The sequence below is a fragment of the Equus przewalskii genome, chromosome 3, assembly GCF_037783145.1.
Source record: "Equus przewalskii isolate Varuska chromosome 3, EquPr2, whole genome shotgun sequence".
Classification (NCBI taxonomy): domain Eukaryota; kingdom Metazoa; phylum Chordata; class Mammalia; order Perissodactyla; family Equidae; genus Equus; species Equus przewalskii.
The window spans coordinates 88,177,520-88,197,714 of record NC_091833.1 but is presented as its reverse complement, the minus strand read 5'-3'; the positions used below and the strand labels follow the sequence as shown (position 1 = coordinate 88,197,714).

The following is a 20,195-nucleotide window of genomic DNA, read 5'->3' as shown; positions in this document are numbered from 1 at the left end:
TGAGGATTTTCATGTAAAAGACAAGGAGCATCTCCCACAGTGAAGACACATCTAAAACCTCCTCCTTCTGGCCAGGCTGTCTTGGCTCAAACGGAATTTGCCCCATCAATTTTTGATATTCTTGTCTCCAAAACTACTTGTTCAGCTATATTTCACTTGGTTATTAAATTGGAAATCCAAAACAGCTAAAAACAAAATAAAACAAGGAGGAGTAAACAGGGTTATGTGTCCATACTACGTACGGCCCTCTGTGACCTCTACTTCCCCCATAGTGACGTATCCAGTTTTGTTGGAATTGTTTATTTGTCTGCCTCCTTTTGTACAAAGATACATTTTATGCACAGTTATATCCCCCAGAACACAGCCTGGAGCATGACACATAATAGGTACTCAACAAATATGTGTTGAATAACTGGAATACTGTCATTTAACTTCCTCATGCCTCATTTTTCTTAATAAAAGGGAACAGGTTCAAGCAGCACAACATGCCACCCAGGAATTTGGGGATAAGGAAGATAAGCTTGCCCTCTGAGAGTTAATCTATAAAACTGACCCCTAATGAGAGCACAAACACACAGAGTCATCTTCAGATATGATTCCCAGGCCAACGCCTGTTAGATGTTAACAGTGCTGTGTTAAACAAGACAATCAGGCTACTCCTAAAACGGAGAAGGTGGCCTTTCAAATGAGTTGGGCGAAGGAATCCACTTTAAGACCTACCAAACAAGCCTTGGCTGTAATTTGACTTCCTACATAGTTCTACCAAAGGAGAGAGGACACACGTGTTTGCTGTCAGAAGCATTTTGGTCTGTATTTCTCACAATCGTATTATTCTTTGTGAATTAATACCTTGGCCTCCCGGTTTTATGAATCCGTTAGTGTGAGCCGAATACACAATGGATCCTTCTTGATGTGTTATTATTGCAGGAGGCTGAGACCGCAGGCCGGAAGGAAGCGTTGGACCAGGTAAATTCCCCTAATGTGAGGCACCTGTGTGGCCTTGCGGGCGGCAGCAGCTAGGCAGCCAGTCCTGGCAGGGCCCTGGCCTCGCCCCACGCATTCTGTTCAAAGGTTTGGCAGTGGGTACTGACACCTGAACCACCGAGATGATTACCTTGTGGCTTTAGCAAAGCTAGTGTGACTGCCTCGAGGCCAAAGAGAGGAAAATAAAGGTAAGGGCAAATGAGGTAAGAAAGGTGTATTTTGATGCACTTTGAAAAACAGAAAGCACTACCAAGTGCAAAACACGATATTTTTAGCAGCATCTTTTTAAGCCCACTCGAGGGGTCTGCTCAGAATTTAGTAGAACCCAGACATGTGCTCAGCAGGGCAAGGCAATGGACGGTTAACCCTGGACATGATGACCTCAGTGCTTCCTTTGTTTCCTTTGAACAGAGATTCAGTCATGACTGCTTGTGGAGACAACGATAATAAATGCCTAAACTATCACCCACAAAGTGCTTGGTTTCCTCATAAGACCTTCTCCAAAGATGAACGAATTCAAGTTAATCTTCACAGATTACTTCAGTCAAGACAGATGTGGAAATTTTCAGATGGTTTGGTGATTCTTAATCAGTTCTCTCATCTATCTTCAAAAACCCTTCCAGTCTTACTTGTGTTTTCATACTGCCATAGGAATGCAGAACTTCAAAATTGTTATGCATCATTTTGACCTTTTCATCACATAAAAACATTGGCATTTTTGTGCAAGCCCAAGAGAGCTAGTAGCCTTTTAGGACTAATAGAACCAATTATGGCAGCTTAAAATAGATTTCTTTTATTCAAGGTGCCAACTCCCTGCTATGCTCAAATCTCCATCTGTTATTGTTAACAGTGATCCTAAAACTGCTCATCTGCTCCAAATCTGGCCAATGTGAAAATCAAATGAGGATAGAAAAATAAATGACTGCGAAGTTATCTAGAATTAAAACTAAAGAAAAACTCCTTGAACAGACAGTTGCCAAAACTCTGAGCCATTGACTCAGTTCCCAGTTTATTCACACTGCAGGTGTTAATACTGCAAGGAATGCAACTGATGAAGTGTTTAGCCATTCTCCTTTCATTATTTTGGATAGGCATTATCAAAATTTATAATTTAGGGGAAAAAAGTATTTGAAAGATCTTTGTAAGGCAGCAGCAGCCATCCTTTCAACATAACCAATGTCGGGTTGTATTTATTTGACAAATATTTGTTGGGCACTTACTCTGTGCCCTCATGTGCACCATGTTATGAGCTGGGGACACAGTGATGAGTATTATCAGATAGTGTCCCTGACCTCAAGGAGCTACCTGGCTCATGGGAGAAACATCAATCAAATAATAAGACAAAAATATAAGATTACAGGGGCCAGCCCCTGGCATAGTGGTTAAGTTCAGTGCCCTCCACTTTGGCAGCCCAGGTTCATGGGTTCAGATCCTGGGCACAGGCTTAATGCCACTTGTCTGCCATGCTGTGGCAGTGACCCACATATAAAATAGAGGAAGATTGGCACAGATGTTAACTCAGGGCTAATCTTCCTCAAGCCAAAAAAATATATAGATAGATAGATAGCTAGATATAATAGCAGCAGTGATAATTGCCAGAAAGAGAGATTTGTAGTGTTATGAGGGTGTGTAATAAGTGGAATTGACCTAGTCTAGGAGGTTCAATACGACTTGCCTGAGGAAGTGTTAGTTAAGCCTAGATCAGAAGCCAGGGTCAGAAGGCAGGGTTGGAGTTAACTAGAAGAAGGCAGAGTGGGAGGAAGAGATGTTTGCAGGGGGTGGCAAGGGAGGCAGGATGGTTCAGGCAGGGAGAGCCCGTGCAAAGATGGAGAAGACATTTATCTGCATATGTTTTATCATTGGTTCTTCCAGACCTAGCATAAATGGCTGTCACATAAAGGCATTCAATGAATAAACAGAATAAATCATCTTATTCTGCCTATAGACTCTTCACACTTATGAATTTCTTCCTGTATATAGAGTTACCCTTTGCATTTTGATCTCTTCTGTAACCAAGCAGATGGCTACAACCTTTACTGTTTTATGAACCCAAATCTGTATTTAAAAAGCCATAAATATTATAGTTAAGCAAGTAAAAATTAAATTCTCATGTTATCTTGCTTTGTTGCTGGTCACCAGTAATTTATCTTCTCTTCTGCAGAAAGTTGAAACCTGCTTAGTCTTTATTACACTGGCCATAAACATGTTGCAAATTATAATTTTACCTTGCCGTTAGTTTTATTTTGGGGTAATACAAATTACTGGCTCATCTACTTTTGGCATTTAGTAATTCTCTTTCACAACAAAATTTCGTTCTCTTTGATTTATGGTCCCTTAAGAACCCACCCACATTAACTGCAAAAGACATTTCAGCCAATGCTGAAATGCTGCTTGGCAGATGACTCACATCGTCTCACACAGGCTCCTACAACCTTATAGGGAAAATGTCTTGTTTTGGTTTCCTGTGTTAAATGTAAAGGAGCAAGAAGAGTTTTGATCTGTGGCTTGAGCCAGCAGCGGTAGACTCCCCAGTTCACCACTGCCAGTAAGTGCTGCGCTAGAAAGTGCATCTGTTGGACAAAACTGAGTTTGAACCCTGACTCTGCTAGGAACTGGCTGTGGGTCACTTACTTAAACTCTTTTAGCTTCAGTTTTCTCATCAGGAAAAAAGTGAGGTTCTTGTGAAGTGAAATAAAATGCTGTATGTGAAAGTACTGTGCATATGGAAGGCGCTTAATGAGTTTTTAAGCAACCACAGGGAGCATCTCCTTAACAGTGATGTCAGCTCTATGACGGCAGGAACCGTGCTGTGGATGTGCCACTGTATCATCAAGGCTTAACATAATGCCTGGCCCAGAGCTGGTGTTCAGTAGATTTTGGTTGAATATCTAAAGGTGAAGAATTCACCATTTTTGATCGAGGGGAGAGATGAAATGACCCCTTTAATAACCCATGCAGCAGGAATATGTAGAAGCACTAATTCTGGAAACCTGGTGTCATAGACATTTATTTATTGACTGACCAGCATGTGGACATCTCAAGTATGCAGGAAGCCACAGGGGCAGGTATCCCACACTCAGTCGATCAGATACTCCTCCTTGGTACCTGCAATCCTGGGCAGTGATGCAAAGCTGCAAGGTGGTCTAAGGGTAGCTCTGGCAGCTCAGACGGAGCGGCCAGTGGTGGTGACACCAGCAGAGGAGTTCGCACCAAACCCATTCCTGTGGTGTGACTTTGGCTGTATTTTTGGCTCCCTGGCCTCCCTTAACTCCTGTTTTCCACGCTCAGATTCTCTAATCTTCCTGCTGCTTCTATGGGTTACCTACTGATTTTCCATTGGATTTCCTCTCTGTCAAGGTGGTTTCTATTGTTTGCATCCAGTGATTCAGGTCCTAGTCCACTGCTCCTGCCCCTGGCTTGGGTCTCCCAATGTGGTCAACTCATTAAGCACAGTTTCTACGGATACATTTCAAAGTTACTTTTGCATAGTTCTCAAAATCTCTTCTTCAAGATGGTCAACGTTACTCATTATTCTCTGATATTCTTAGCAATTCTACAAAATGTGTTGTATGTTCTTTAATGAAATGGAATTATGTTCCCTCTGCTCACTCTCTGTCTCTTCATTCATTTTCTCCTTTCCCAGCCCCCAAGATTCATTTCTTGCCCATCCTCTCTTTTTGATCTGCACTCATTTCCCCTTAGGGTTTCTGCAATTTAATAAGCTTTTATTGTGCATGAACTACATGCCAGATGTTATGCTAGGGACAAGGATCCAAAGATGAATAAGACAGAGTCATCACCTGTGTGAAGACAATAGTCAAACAAATAAAATGCAAAGTAGATTAATGCCAAGACAGACAACAAAAGCCATCGTGCTTCTCAAAGCAAGGAAGAAAATATTAGACACATAAAAGCTTGGGATTTGATTCTGCACGACATCTCTTTCTACAGCACCGAGCCTTGTTTCTTTTCTTCTATCAGTGTTTACTATGCCCCCAGTACACGCCGGGCCCTGTGTGGTGCCAGGGTCTTGGTAATCAGTCCTTATTTCTCTCCTGTCTTTTGGAGGGTGTGAACCTATCTATATCACTGTGCGTTCGTGTGCAACACTTACTTTGTAGTACATGAACAACTGGAGAGACCTTCTGGAAAGTACAGCCAGAGTCGACAGCAAGCTGCTCTGCTGAATGTAACTATAGTCACTGCTCTCTTTGAACTACATTTTTTTTACTCATGTTACTGCTTCTCCAGAGAACCATGCTGGCACATTTTTCCCTTACATTCTCCCTGCCGCCTATAATCCATCACCACAAGGAGAGGCCTTAAAAACGGCCCTCGAGGGAGACATTATTTCCTTTCCATTTCTCTCTCAGAAAGAGCAACTTATAATGGGAGGGGGAAAATTGCATTTAGATTAAAGGAGTATAAATAACAAGAAAGAATCTGCTTCTTTCTCCCTTTAAGATGCTAAAGCCTCAAAAGGACTCTTAGTTTTAAAAAAGGCCATCACCTCTTGGCCTGCTCTAAACCTTAACATTATAGACCTGGTAATAAAGCAAGAAGACTTTTAGCGAGAGCCATTAAAGGGAAAGGCTGGCCAAGACAGGCTTCTCTGCTGAATGAAAATCACAGGCTCGTAAATACAACTTGAGAGGTTAGTCTTGCGGTTAGCTAGTACTTTAAATTTGTGATTCCTCCCGATTATATGGGTTGACAGGGGAACTACTGACTTTTTCTCAGACAACCCTGCAGTGCTCAAAATTATGACTTGAAAAGAGAAAGGACCAGGATTCCTGAGGCCACATGAAAGCTCCACAGAACTAGGTTAAAATATTCCTGATGTATGGATGTCAGGCACGTCTACTGGATAAGAGCGGGGACCAGGGGAAACGCCATTTTCTCCCTTTAAAAAATAATTTTGCCATTTGAAACAACCCTGTAATTTTTATTTCATTAATCAAACAAAATTGTCACTGCACAAAATTTCCATCAACTTTTCCCGCATTTAGCTGGATTGAATGATTATTTAGCTCATACTTATTGTTACCAGTCGGTTAATAATTTTACTGCTAACGCTGAGAGTGGGAAGTCTAAATTTTTTTTTTAATTGAGCTTTTTAGGTTCACCCAATCCAATTTTTCCTCAAGCTAGGGGTCTGAGTACCTGCTAATTTAAATAGCTAAAAACTCCTTGGCATCGATGTCCTCAATGAAATGCCGTGCAAATCTCCACGTGGCTACAGACGCAGCTGCAGTGGGAGACTCAGGGGTTGTTCGGCTTCCTTTCGTTTTTGAAAACCGTTTACCCACCAGCCTTGAAGCTTCCTTATCTAACTTCTCACAAAGTATGAAGGTGCCTGTGCACTGGCTGTGCATAAGGACCCGGAGGAATATCAATCATAATTCTGTGGTTTTCAACGAGTCAAGGATATGATTTCTCTCTGATGAAGAGGCCCTTGCCCGTGTCACATTCTCCCTCTCTTTCTTTTTAATATGATTTGACAGCTTGAATTCAGAAGGAGGCTTTACAATTAGAAGAAGGAAATCGAACAGCCGCATCTGTGCTAACAGCCCCCTTACTTGCTCTAATTAGGATTCCCTTCTTCCATTTCTATTTCTCTGCAGAGGACAGGGACTTTTTAATTGGGGCTATTAGAAGTTCTCTTTACACAATGACACCCTCTGCTAAGTAAAGGCTCCAGCAAAAGCCATGCCCACTCTGCAATTTCTTCTTGCAATTCTGAGGAATAATGGTAACTTGTCTCATTTAAAAATAAATCTGAGACTTATTCCTTACTGCCTTCTCTCCTCTGCCTACTCACATGAATTTCTCCTTGCCAATTAATCAAACTTTCCATTATTTAAGGAGGTAGTTTTGATAGTAACTGTCCCCTGATAATAAGACATTAAACTAGATTTCATTTGCCCACAGCTCCTTTCTTCCAGAGACAAAGCTAATTTAAATGAGCTCAGATCTCTCGATCTTGAGTTAACTCTGCAGTGAAACAAGGACGCTTTGGAATTTCCGAAGCGGTGTTCTATTTGCACGCCACGGAACTCACCTGAAGTAACCTGCACATTCGATGTTTGAGGTTTCTCAGAATCACTTCCTCTTAAGCGAATAGACGTAGGTTTGTATTTATGACCTATTCCAAGAAAAGAAATTAAATATTTAGATTATAAACAAGCACATTCTTAGCAGATATTTCCCATGTTGATTCAAAGGATTACCAAGGACAATGGGCCATTCAGAACAGGGCCTGGAGTAACAAGACGTTAAGATCTCTTCCTTATTTTCCGTTAGCAAATACATACAGATTCTTTCTAAAACCAATGGCTTCGTCACTAACATAAATGTCATTATGCCATCTCCTCTAATGAAAAGCCTCAGCTCTTATGTACAAAATATTATATTATTGATATTATATATATATGATATATAGGGTATTTAATGTATATTTAATATTCAATGTCTTAAATGGTGTGACATTTTCACTACTTTATATGCTTGGATTTTTAATGCAAGCCTTTGAAGGCCACTAAGCCTGTCATTTGAGTAGATGTTCATAAGAACTTAATGTCACTCCCCACTATTGATCTCTTTCTAGACCTTTTCTATTTGGCTTCTCTCTCTCCTAATATGTAACCATATGGAAAAATGAAGCAAGAAACTCAAAACCATGCACTAATTGCAAATAACACTTATTATTTAAAGTAATATAATTTTCAAAACTAGAAAAACCCTGGGTCTTAACTCGGACATTTTATTAGCTCTATACCTTTGGAGAAAGCACTTAACCTCTCCAAGGGTCAGAGGGTTTTTCATTATGAAATGAAAGTAATAGCACATACCCTGTTCACATACTTTGAGCATCTAGTGAAAAGTTCATAAAAATACTCTGAAAATGGTTCTTCTACAAATATACAATATTGATGATGTTGCTAACCAATGCATTAAGGGCCTTGTAAACTAAGGCATCAATGACAAGACTTGAAATGAAACTGCTCTCAGAACGTCTGCAACAAATACTTAGCCAAAAGAATTAATGGCACCTTCACTCAAACCTAGAGGCAGCCATTCGTTCTCCCTACTGAAATGACTAACACAGCCTTGCCCGCTAAAGGACATAAGAGCCTTGGGAAATAATATAACCAGCACAATACCACTTACTATTCTTTATTGACATTATGTCTATGCATTAGACATTGTGTTAAACTTCTATAGAATCTCTATTTCAATTCTTACCTCAACCCTGTGTGGTAAAGGTGATTATTCATGTTTTACGGAGGAGAGAAAAGACAGAGTAAGCGACTTGCCCAAAGTCACATAACTAGTAAGTGGTAGTACTAGGATTTCAACCTAAGTCCCCCTGTCTCCAAAGCCTGTTCTCATAGAGATACATTTTATACTGTCTTTAAGAAACCAACTACTCATGTTATAAATTGTCCATCAGGCCTGATATTCAGCCAGTATATGTGTGGGGACACACCAGTAGGACTAGTCTATGCATCGGGACACCCACCAGCAGGGCCCATATATACGTGGGTGCAGACCAGTAGAGCCAGTATATGCATGGGGACACACCAGCAGGGCCATGCCAGTAGTTAACAGTCAGTGTCTATCTTGATAGGCAGGTGCCTGTGTCATATTAGTTATTAAATATTTTTATTTATTTATGAAACATTTTATTCCTACTGTCTTGATTTCCAATTACACATTTTAGCTCAGCCCAGCCAAAAATCTGACACCCTCACACTTATTAAAGATTGACTCCTGGTCTCACTCATCACCTGGAGTCGCTCTACTCAAGATCTCCAACTCTGAAATTCTTTATCACCACTCCCCCTATTTCTACCCGTCTTCTGCCCTCACTTCCACCAAGCACCTGCTCAACCTCCAGACCATCACCTCCTTCGGATTCACCCAGCCTTTCTTCCCCCCTTATTCACTTGTCTTGGTAGGAGAAAGACACGTGAAGCTCCCTGAATGCTGACACCATGTCTTATTTATGCTTACATTCCTTGGATTACCTAGAATCACCACTTACACACTGTAGGTGCTTTGTGACCGTAAATTGAACTAAAAAAAAAAATTGAATCTACAGATAAGATTAGGAGTTCGTTGACACTACATGGATTATCCCAAATGATGGATTTATTTCTCAGTACTTACTCTGCCATTTCTGCACTCTCCTGTGGCCTTCAAGTATTTTGTGGATAACGAGGGTGAGCAAAAATATAAAAACTAATAGAACTAAAACATACCAAGTGATCTTCATGGAACAAGTGAAATCTGCAAAGAAAAAAATACTTTAAAAATACAATAAAATGATGCAACAGAAGAGAGGCTGTGTAGTGGTGTAGTTGGGTTCTACCACATATTCTTCCCTGAAGTGGAAAGCTGAATATACAATCTTCACTCCTACAGGGTCACAGGCTCTCCTGAATTCTTGCCTGATGTATTAAATGAGGAAACTTGACCAGGTGGCTTCCAGGGATCCATTTAGTTCCAAAATTCTAGGGTTAATTTCACTTAGAGTTTTCATTGATGTTAGTTTCACTCATCATTTGTATGACTAGGTTAAGACTGCAACATAGCAGCATCCCAGAATCAGAACCATTTGTAATTAACAAGTTTGGCACTGGGTCCAGCAGCCAAAAATTATGTCCTCAAATTGACAAAGATGCAATGAGTGTAAGGTAGATGGGGAATAAAGGGAAAGATAAAGAGAGAAGGCTGGACTGAGGCGTATAAGAGGCCAGGGCAGATGAATAATCAGATCCCCTTTCTGCAGGGACTCTGACGACAATGACCACATAAGTGCACGTATTAATTAAACATGTAGTTACTGTAGCCTAAATTTAATAACGATACAGTAGAAACTCGTTCATTCAAATGACAGTAAGGCAACGTGGGAAGGATAGTCACCATCCAGCAATAGCTTAGCACCATCTCCTTTGGTCCCATAAAGACACGCTGGCCACCCGACGCAGAAATCAGTGACTTAAACAAGGCCAACCTCACCATGTTCAAGACACAACTGCCTACCGACTCTCTAAACCACTCTAGGAAGCCCTGGTGGTCTAGTGGTTAAGATTTGGTGCTCTAAGCCACTCTATGTACCCTCTTCCTCACACACAAAACACAGGCAGCAGTTATTCAACTTAGCAAGATGTGTAACTTGTTTGCCCCATTGGATGACTGTCTTTGTGGGGCTCATGATCTGGAAATCCCATCCATGGGAAGATGTACATTAAATAGGCAGTCTATATTCATTCAGAGAAGAGGCTGAATAGAGAAAGGGTAGAGGTTGACTGGGGTGGCAGCACTCGGCCTCCCCAATATCATTCCATGCTATTCAGCCATCAAATCTGTATTCCTCACTCAGCATGCAGTTCACCGACAGAGAAGATTTGCAGTGCCAGCAAGAGCCAAGCTGGGCCCAATGACTAAGGTGTCACTAGGAACTGAGCAAGCTATAAAAAAAGAACCATGCATTCACCAACTTTATATTGCAATAGCAGAATGTGCACAAGTGGGGCCAAGCCAGCCAGGGCACCCACCAAAGCACCAGAAGAGTGTGTCCCAACATCCTAGGCTGTCAACCTACCCCCCATCCCTGCAGCCATCTTGGAGAAGAGCAAGGGGAAACAGACAGGAATCTGAGAAAATCTAAAAAGACAGTTTAAATTGTTGCTTCAAAGTAAATTTACCAGATTGGACTGAATTTAGTTTCACCCTCTGGTAGATAGGGCTTTTAAAGAAGATCAGATTAGTCTTTGCACAACAGAGAAAATATGAATAAATTTTCAATCTTGTACACATGGCAAAATGGGTATACTTTTTCCAGAATACAAGACTACGTATTTGTGCACCAATGTTATCTTTCTGAAATATGGACCCAAAAAAGATGTTAACGATCATTTCACTTTGACTCGAATTCATAGATTTTTCTATTAGCACAAAAATAAATTCTCTTAAAATCAAAATTATGGAAATGCTTATTTTTCTTTTATGTTTTAGAAAATATAAAAAGCAATTAAATGGATACATAAATGTACATTGAAATAAATATAAGTTTTAATATCTACAGTCCAAACCTCTTTATCTTTCAGATTTCTTCATAGTTGCCTTCTCTCTGCAGCCTTTCCAAAACCTGCCTTCCGATCTCACTCTTGAACCGGAGGGAACTGACCCCTCTGTTCAGATCTTCTCAGATCCTCTCCCATTCCCCACACACATACACATACCTTGAAATACCCCCTAATTGCAGAGGCTGTAGTGCCCTGGGCAAGCTAACTCACAGGAGAGCTTTCTTTGAAGTCTTATGTTTTACTTTAAAAACACATGCATATTATACATTTGTGTTTGCTCTACAATAAGTATAACATTTCAAAAATAATTACCTCTCAAATAATTAAAGCTTTAGGAAAGTGTTCTAAGCCATCTGAAAGGCTCCCATATGTCCGGAACATCAAAAAGCACAGCAGCAAATGGCTCTCCCAGCCCCTGACACACTGAATGCACTTGCTCGATTGTTTTACATTCATCTCTCTGTGTCCCCAATGCCTGGCACTCTGCTTGGCATACAGCAGGCACTCATTAAATGATTACATCACAAAATACTCTTCAAGGATAGGTTTTATGGGTGAAGTGAGGGCACACTGCTTAGTAGAAAGGATCAACTGCAGTAATTCAGAAAAGGGTGACTAGGAAGTTAGTCAGCCTTAAATAGAATTAAGGTGTAGGTAAGTTTTGTCTTTTGGGCTCTTACCTTTTCCTCAGAGTCATCAGTGACCCAAAGGGCCTAAACTGCACCCTGCCTATCTTTGAGGCTTTACATCAAAAATCCCATTTAATCCAGGCCTGGTTCTCAGCTCTAAGAAACAACATGTTAAATCAACTCAAAATAAGATTTTAATAGCACATCACAATGTACATAGATATTTACATTTAAAAACAAGTCTCACCCTTCGATACCCAAGTGTGGTAGTATTGCTTCAAGCACAGCTAACAGGCATGTCCAAAAGTTATTCTGGGGCACAAGGTCTTTCTAGTGACCCTCAAATCACAACCCATAGATATCTCCTCTGCTTTTGGGTACAGCTGGGCCCCATGAGAAGCACATTTTGAAAGAAAAATGAACAGATAAATGGGCTAACATTTTCTCCAACCGTATTATTTCATCAACAAAATTCTTCAACTATTTAACTTTCAGTGAAGTTAATGTGGTAGCCCTTATTTAATTGTGTCTACGTCCGATTCTTCTTTTCCTCTAATGTCCTTAAAAACTTACTTTTTACATCCATTTCTTGGTGCAAAGTAATGTGTATACAATTATTTGGGTATTCCATAAATCTACAAGTGTGGTTTATAGACTTTTCCTTGGCAGGATCTTCCTGCATGATTGCTGAGCTTCTAGTGTGGGTTTTTGGATCACAGGTAAGGTTATATTCCTCAATGTGGTCAACTGTAGGAGTTACAGTGAAGTTAAAATGTGGACAAGGTGAATGAAAATCATTTGTCTTCCCTTCCATTGATCCTTTCATGATAAGAACTAGGAAGAAATTAAGAAAATGTTATTCACAAAATAGTAATACATGGTAAGAAAACATATACAACTCAGAACTAAGTCTCCTCCCTCCTATACAAAAAAGTAGAAACAAGAAGTTACCTACACTAAAAATAATGATTAAAGGGCTTACATTTTTTAAGATTGTGAAAACCATAGAACCAGAGCATCTCAAAGAAAATACAGACATTTCCCTGGTGACTTGTGGGACAGATTGTATTCCCCCAAATTGTCGATAATATTTCCCATTTCATATTATCCTAGTTTACTAGGGCTGCTGTCACAAAGTACCATAAACTAGGTGGCTTTAAGAAGAAAAATGTATTGTCTCACAGTTCCAGAGGCTAGTTATTCCAGGTTAAGGTATTGACAAGTTTGCTTCCTTCTGAGGACTATGAGGGGAGGATTGATTCCATGCCTCTTCTCTAGCTTCTGACGGTTTCCTGGCAATCTTTGGCATTCCTTGACTTACAGAAGCATCACCCTGATCTCTGCCTTCATCCTCACGTGACTTTCTCTCTGTCTCCATGTCTGTGTCCACATTTCCCCTTTTCGTAAGGGTACCAGTCATGCTAAATTATGAGCCCACCCTACTCCAGTATGACCTCACCTTAACTAATTACATCTGCAAAGACCCTATTTCCAAATAATATCACATTCTGGAGATACTGGAGGTTGGGACTTCAATATAATTCAATCCATAACACACATGTTAACCTAACACTTTGCCACTGCCCATAAATAGATGGAGTCTAATATCTTTCTACTTGAATCTGGGTGGGAAGGGTTGTGACTTGCTTGTAACCAATCAAGTGCAGAGGAAGTGACACTGAATGGACGAGGCCAGAAAAGGTCAAGCAATTTCTGCCTTGTTCTTTGGAGCATTAATATTGGAGCCTTGAACAACTATGAGTTCAACAACTCAAGGCCACCATGCTGTGAGGGAGACCAAATTAGCCCAAGTAGAGAGACCACATAGGAAAACTCTGAGACTACATTAAAAGAGAGATGCCCACCTGCCTCTAGCCCCTCTTGCCCCCTCCATTTTAGTTCCAGTAACTGTCTAACTCCAATAGCATGAAATGCTCCAAGCCAGAAATGCCCAGTTATGCTCATTCTGAAACCCTGACCCACCAAAAAAAAAAAAAAAAAAAGAAGTGATAAAATGATTGCTGTTGTTTTAAGCCACTGAGTTTTGGGATGATTTGTTACACAGCCATAGCAACTGGGATAACTTATCACTGAACTGCTTTTGCTTTTCAAGGAGGCAGAGAAGTAGCATCTGTGAGCTACCAACTCTTAACACATTTCCTCATTCTCTATTATCATAAAGGTATCTTTCCCAATTTGCTTTCTAGTGAATTTGACCCAGAACCCTGCAATAGTCACAGCACTACTTGAATAAGAAGAGAAGAAAAGACGTATCTATATTGCACTTCATCTAAAGTCAACGCCAAGAAATCTTGGTCCCATTCAGAAAGAAGGGAAAAAATGCCAATATAGAGCAATACAGGAAGCAGTCTTGCTAAATAGGTGTAAGCAATAAATCAGATGTTTGGCCTTGAGGCCACTAGTATATTTTATGACTGTAAATGAATAATTTTTCAAAGATCGATTTGGTTTAATCAAAAAATTGATTCAATTTAATTAAATAATAGATACTGACCTCATAATAAATGCAAGGTTCAGTTAGGCACTACAGATAATACATATTCTTCTATTTGTTCATTCATTCATTAAACAAATATTTACTGAATGCCTAATGTCAGACATTATTCTAAGATATAGAAATATAATAGTGAACAAAGACAAAGTCCTTGCCATCAAGAGGCTCATTGGATAGGTAGCCAAGTGAAAAGACAATTGTATACCATGGATAAATGTTAGGCAGGAGTAATTACAAATGCATCAAAGATTCAATGACTCCTTGGAAAATCAAAGTGTGATTTTACTATGAGAACCTGCTAGTTTACTTTGATTTTTTTTTTTTTAAGGAAGATTAGCCCTGAGCTAACATCTGCTGCAAATCCTCCTCTTTTTGCTGAGGAAGACTGGCCCTGAGCTAACATCTGTGCCTATCTTCCTCTACTTTGTATGTGGGTCGCCTGCCCCAGAATGGCTTGACAAACGGTGCCTACATCCGCACCCAGGAACCGAACCGGGGAACCCCAGGCCGCCAAAGCAGAGCACGTGAATTTAACCTCTTAGCCACCGGGCTGGCCTCTACTTAGAATATTTTTAATTCACTTTTTTCAGTTCATTTTTTTAAAATTCAATATCTTTGAAGACAGCATGTTAAATAATCCTTTACCCATCAAAGGTATATGAATTACAGTGGCATTTTGATGTATTTTGAGAATACATATTGTGTTTTTGATAAATCAAAGTAAACCAAGAATGAGTGATATCCCAAAGCTTTGTGCATCACTCATCAAGAGCCACACCACCAGGAGTTCCAGTGCCACTGGACTTGAAATTGGAATATATCATTAATACTTTTTTTAACAGAATAAAGTCATTTATCCTTAATAAATTTTATTCTTACTTTCCCTTTTCACGTACCTTTTGATGTTTGTTCCTGAGAAATAAAATCCATATCTCCTTTAGACTCACAAACCAAACATGAGGAGCACATTTGAAATTCACTCGTGAAGTCCTGGCAAATCCTGGTGAAGTTTTGAAAGTTGGTGTGATTTAGAAAGATTCCCATAATAGTCTGAGTTTCCCTTAGTGGTTGTAGGAAAGTCACAAAGGACAAGTTCACGGAGGAGAGTGAATAGGTGAGATTAGTTTGTAAACACCCTTCCAGACATGATAGCTTCAAGATGTTTCCTATAAAGGAAAAAAAAGAAAACTTTCTTTACTGTGAAATTCTGAGTTTTGGGCATTCAGATAAATACACAGTAAGCTCACAGTTTTTCTGAGGCAAATTCAGTACATTTCAGCTTATCAGTGACAAGACTTTGTTCTTACATGAATTAACAATACCTACTCCATTGAAATATTTCTTTTTAAAATTTGCCAACATTCCCTATTAATTTCCAAAGAACAGAAGTCCTTCTAGAGCAGTGCTCGGAAACCCTAGCATTTTAGCCATTCTCTCTTCTGGAAAAGTTTTAATGGACAACCCTTAGGTTCCCCTGAATCTATCTCTTCCAAAATAGAGGTTCAAGTCAACTGCAAGGAGTTGAACAAGGAATGGCAAACTTGAACAGTTTCTCTGTTTTAGTTTTTGAGGGCTGCTGTAGTAAATAACTACGACCTTGGTGGTTTAAAGCAAGAGAAATTTATTCTCATGCAATTCCAGAGGCGAGAAGTTCAACACTAGTTTTACTGGTTTGAAATCTAGGTGTCTACAGGACCACGCTCCCTCTGAAGGCCCTAGGGAAGAATCTGTTCCTTGTCCCTCTTCCAACTTTTGGCGCCTGCTGGCATTCATTGACTTGTGGCTACACGATCATTTGCCTTCTCCTCTTGTCTCTGTCTTCTACTCTTCTGCCTGTGTCAAATCTCCCACTGCCTCTCTCTTATAAGGACACTTGTGATTGGATTAAGAGCCCACCAGAATAATGCAAGATAATCTCCCCATCTCAAGATCCTTAACTGAATCACAGCTGTAGAGACCGTTTTTCCTCACAAGGTAACATTTACAGGTTCCAGGGGTTAGCACCTGATATCTTTGGGTGGCCATTAGTCAACCTACCTGGACCTCCAAAGATGCAATTTAACAGGGTGACATCATAACTTTTATTTTTGTCTGAAGGCAAACATCAGGTATGGAAATGATGGTATAATAGAAAGAACACTGAGTTCAAAACAAAAGACAAAGACTCTAGTGCTATATCTGCCATTAGCCAAGATGCTTGGACAATTAGTCTCTGTGAGTGTTATCTTCTCATCAGCAAAAGAGAGATAATAATTCTAGACCCTGCTAACCTCATGGGATTCTGGCAGCATCAAGTGTTATAGTGCATATGAAAATACTTTGGAAATTGGTACAAATGTGTATTATTTAAAATGCAAACCCATATTCCAAAGTAAAACTTCAAAATTCATGCTTCATTTAGGATAGCATTATCTACGATTTAATCCACAAAAGTAATTAAAGCTGACCATATAAAACTTGGGAATCTCTATTTAACAGTATTGATCACCTAAGGAAGACGTAACTTCTCTTTCAGACATTCCCAGTCTGGCAGGCATTTGCTAGTATGAGGAAATAACTGGCATGCTCAATTTCACCTTTATGTCTTTCTTTACTATCTCTCATATAATCATATAGGGCAAAACGTATTATTGAAAGTTTCTAAATAATGTAGAACACAATGAAAGAATTACTTCATTTTTTGGAATGATTACTCCTAGTCATAGATTTTGGTTCAAACTTAAAAGAAAATCAAGCTATTGATTTATATTAAAGCATGTTTTTTACTTGTGGAGTTTGTACTGTAATAGCAATTCCATAAGTGTTTCACTTACTGATGATAATATTTTTATTATTTAGCAAATTAAAGGCTTGCTTCCCAGCCCTCTACACTTGAAATAGCTTCTGTAATAACTGACATGTGATTTCCAGCTATAAAAACACTTCATACTTGAGTTGCTATAAAGGTTTTTTTGCAGGAGGAAATGGTATTTTACTCAAATACACAATTTTATAATGTCTTAATATATTTATAAATAAAATTGTAATCAAATTGTAACTGATTTTTAAAAATAATAATAATGTCCCAGGAAAGAGACAGAAATGTACCATCTGACAGAAGTCTATAATCTATAGCTTTTTTATATTACTAAAACACATGAAAAAGTTCTTGCCATCTCTCCATTTTCCTCACTGGCATTTTTCATCTTATGAAATTTTAAACTCCTCGAATTTATATTCCTATTATATGACCACCAAAGGAGATAAAGAAATTTTTATGTGAACGTTGCAATCTTCTTATCCAAAAAGTGACCAACTGGGCTTTATGGAATTGATGCGATGTCCTCTATATTTAGCTAAGAGGTCATTTTATGATGGCTTTTAAACCTTAGTTTTAAAGAATTCAATTGAAAAAGAAATAAATAGAGGACATATCCTTCCCTGGCATAATTTTAAGAAGTAAATGAATTCTACTCAATCATTGTTGTTATCAGGTGAGCTATATTCTCATCTCCATAAATAAGGATTTATGAATTTAACTATGCCATTAATATTGCTAGGAGTCAGACATCTGAATTCTCACTCCCAGAGATAGAAATGCATTCCAGAATTACTCCAGTACTACAACTGCCATCTCTCAGAGTAAGTTTATAAAATACTAAATAGAATTAGGAAAATACATTACAGTATAGGACAAATGCCCAAGTCAGCTATTTTTTCTTTTTAAAAAAAGCAAAGAACAAGACTAAAGAAACATCAACTATCTTTATTTTCTTTTTACACTTTTATTATAAAAATATACCACACATAAGTGTATACGAAATACATTGTGCCAGTTAAAGAATAATAAAAATAAGCAAACACCCATGTATCTAGCACCCAATTAAAAAACAGGATATCATCAACATCTCTGAAGCACCTTATTCCTTTCCATTCCTACACACTCCTTCTTTCCCACAGGTTAACCAGTCATGAATTTTGTGTTTATTATTCCTTTTCTTTATCTTAGAGCCTTTTCAAAATGTACATATTCTCAAATAACATTGTTTCATTTAACATAGTTTAGAAATGTATGCACAGGTATGGAATATACTGTATTATTGTCTATGACTTGCCTTTTTTGCTTAATATGTTTTAGTCATGTTGCTGCAAATAATCGTAGCTAATTACCTGTGATATCCTTTTGAATGAATATACCACAACTTATTCATTCATTCTTCTGACAATGAACAGTTGGGTTGTTTCTATTTTTGCTGTTATGAATAATGCTGCTATGAACTGTAACTCTCATACGTTGCTGGTGGGAATGTAAAATAGTACAACCACTTTGGAAAATAGATTTTTTATTTTCTTTAAGTTAAACATATATTTAGCATATGACCCAACAATTCTACTCCTAGGAATTTACACAAGAGAAATAAAAACATATGTCCACACAAATACCTGTACATGAATTTTCACGGCAGCTTTTTATTCATAATAGCCAAGAACTGGAAACAATCCAAATGTCCAACAACTGGTGAATCTATAAACAATTCCTGACATACCCATATAATGGAGTACTACTCAGCCACACAAAGGAAGAAAATGCTAATATGAACAACAACATGGATGAATCTCAAATACATTATGCCAAGGGAAAGAAGCCAGATAGATACAAGTGACTACATACTGTGATCCCATTTATACGAAATTCTAGAAAATAGAAAACTATATTGACAGTGGGAGGAGAGCTCTTCTGCAAAGGAAAAAGAGGAACCTTTGGGGAGTGTTGGAAAGTTTTATATTTTGATTGTGGTGGTAGTTACCTTGGTATAAACATTTGTCAAACCTGGAACTATACACTTAAAATGGGATCATTTTATTATAAGTAAATTATATGTCAATAAACTTTTTGGGTTTTGTTTGTTTGTTTTTTGCTGAGGAAGATTGGCCCTGAACTAACATCTGTGCCCACCTGCCTCTATTTTGTATGTGGGACACTGCCACAGCATGGCTTGATGAAAAGTGTGTAGGTCCATGCCCAGGATCCAAATCTGCCAACCCTGGGCCACCGAAGCAGAGCACACAAACTTAACCACTACACCATCAGGCAGGCCCCAGTAAAGTTTATTTTTAAATAGTGTTCCTATGAATGTTCATGAACATGTCCCCTGGTACACAAATACAGATGTTTCTCTAGCATACACACTGAGCGAAATTGCTGGGTATTCAGTATGTGCATCTTTGATTTTACTAGAAAATGCCAAATTATTTTACTAAGTGGTTGTACCAATTTATACTCTTACCTGCAATATATAAAGGTTCCCATTGACACATTCCTTGGCCAGTGCTTTTCAAGTTTTGCGAATTTGATGAGTGTTAAATAGAATCTCACCATGGTGTAAAGTGTATTTCCTAGTTTTCCTTACTTTTCCTTTTTCTGTTAGGTTGTTTGTCTTTTCTTATTAATGTTTAGGAGTTCTTTAAACTTTCTGTTTAAAAATGTAAGAAGTTCTTTAAATATTCTGTTTACAATTTTAAGAAGTTCTTTAAATTTTTTATCAAGGTATTGTCTCACAGTTTGTACCTTGTCTGTTCATTTTTACTATGTTCTTTTTGTTAAAAGGAAGTATTTAATTTGAATGTAGTGAATTTATCAATCATTTCTTTACAATTTGTACTTTGCGTCTGGTTTAAGAAACCCTTCTCCCTTAAAGTTTAAAAGATCTTCTCCTACATTTTCTTCTAAAAGTTTTAAAGTTTTGCCTGTTACATTTAAATTCTTAATCTATCTCAAATTGTGCACAGTGTGAGTTAGGAAACCAAATTTACTTTTTCCATATGGATAATCAATTGTACTAGCATTTATTGAGTAATCTGTCTTTCCCTCATTATCTGTAATAACACCTCTGTCATATATCAAGCATCCATGTAGGTATAAGTATGTTTCTGGGTTCTCAATTTTGTTCCATCAGTCCATTTATCCATCTTTCCAAAGATCATACTGACTTA

General features: G+C 38.5%; 1 protein-coding gene across 2 annotated transcripts in view; it reads right to left on the bottom strand.

Moving 5' to 3' along the window:
- Positions 1 to 20,195, bottom strand: part of TMEM156 (transmembrane protein 156) — a 40,187-nt gene that overhangs the window by 8,184 nt on the left and 11,808 nt on the right. For both annotated transcript variants that reach the window (XM_008520687.2, XM_008520688.2), the window contains exons 2-5: positions 15,119 to 15,388; positions 12,281 to 12,541; positions 9,157 to 9,276; positions 7,046 to 7,129 (exon numbers count right to left, since the gene is read on the bottom strand). In XM_008520687.2, the coding sequence (XP_008518909.2) occupies positions 7,046 to 7,129; positions 9,157 to 9,276; positions 12,281 to 12,541; positions 15,119 to 15,388 (735 nt within the window). The remainder of the gene's footprint in view (positions 1 to 7,045; positions 7,130 to 9,156; positions 9,277 to 12,280; positions 12,542 to 15,118; positions 15,389 to 20,195) is intronic.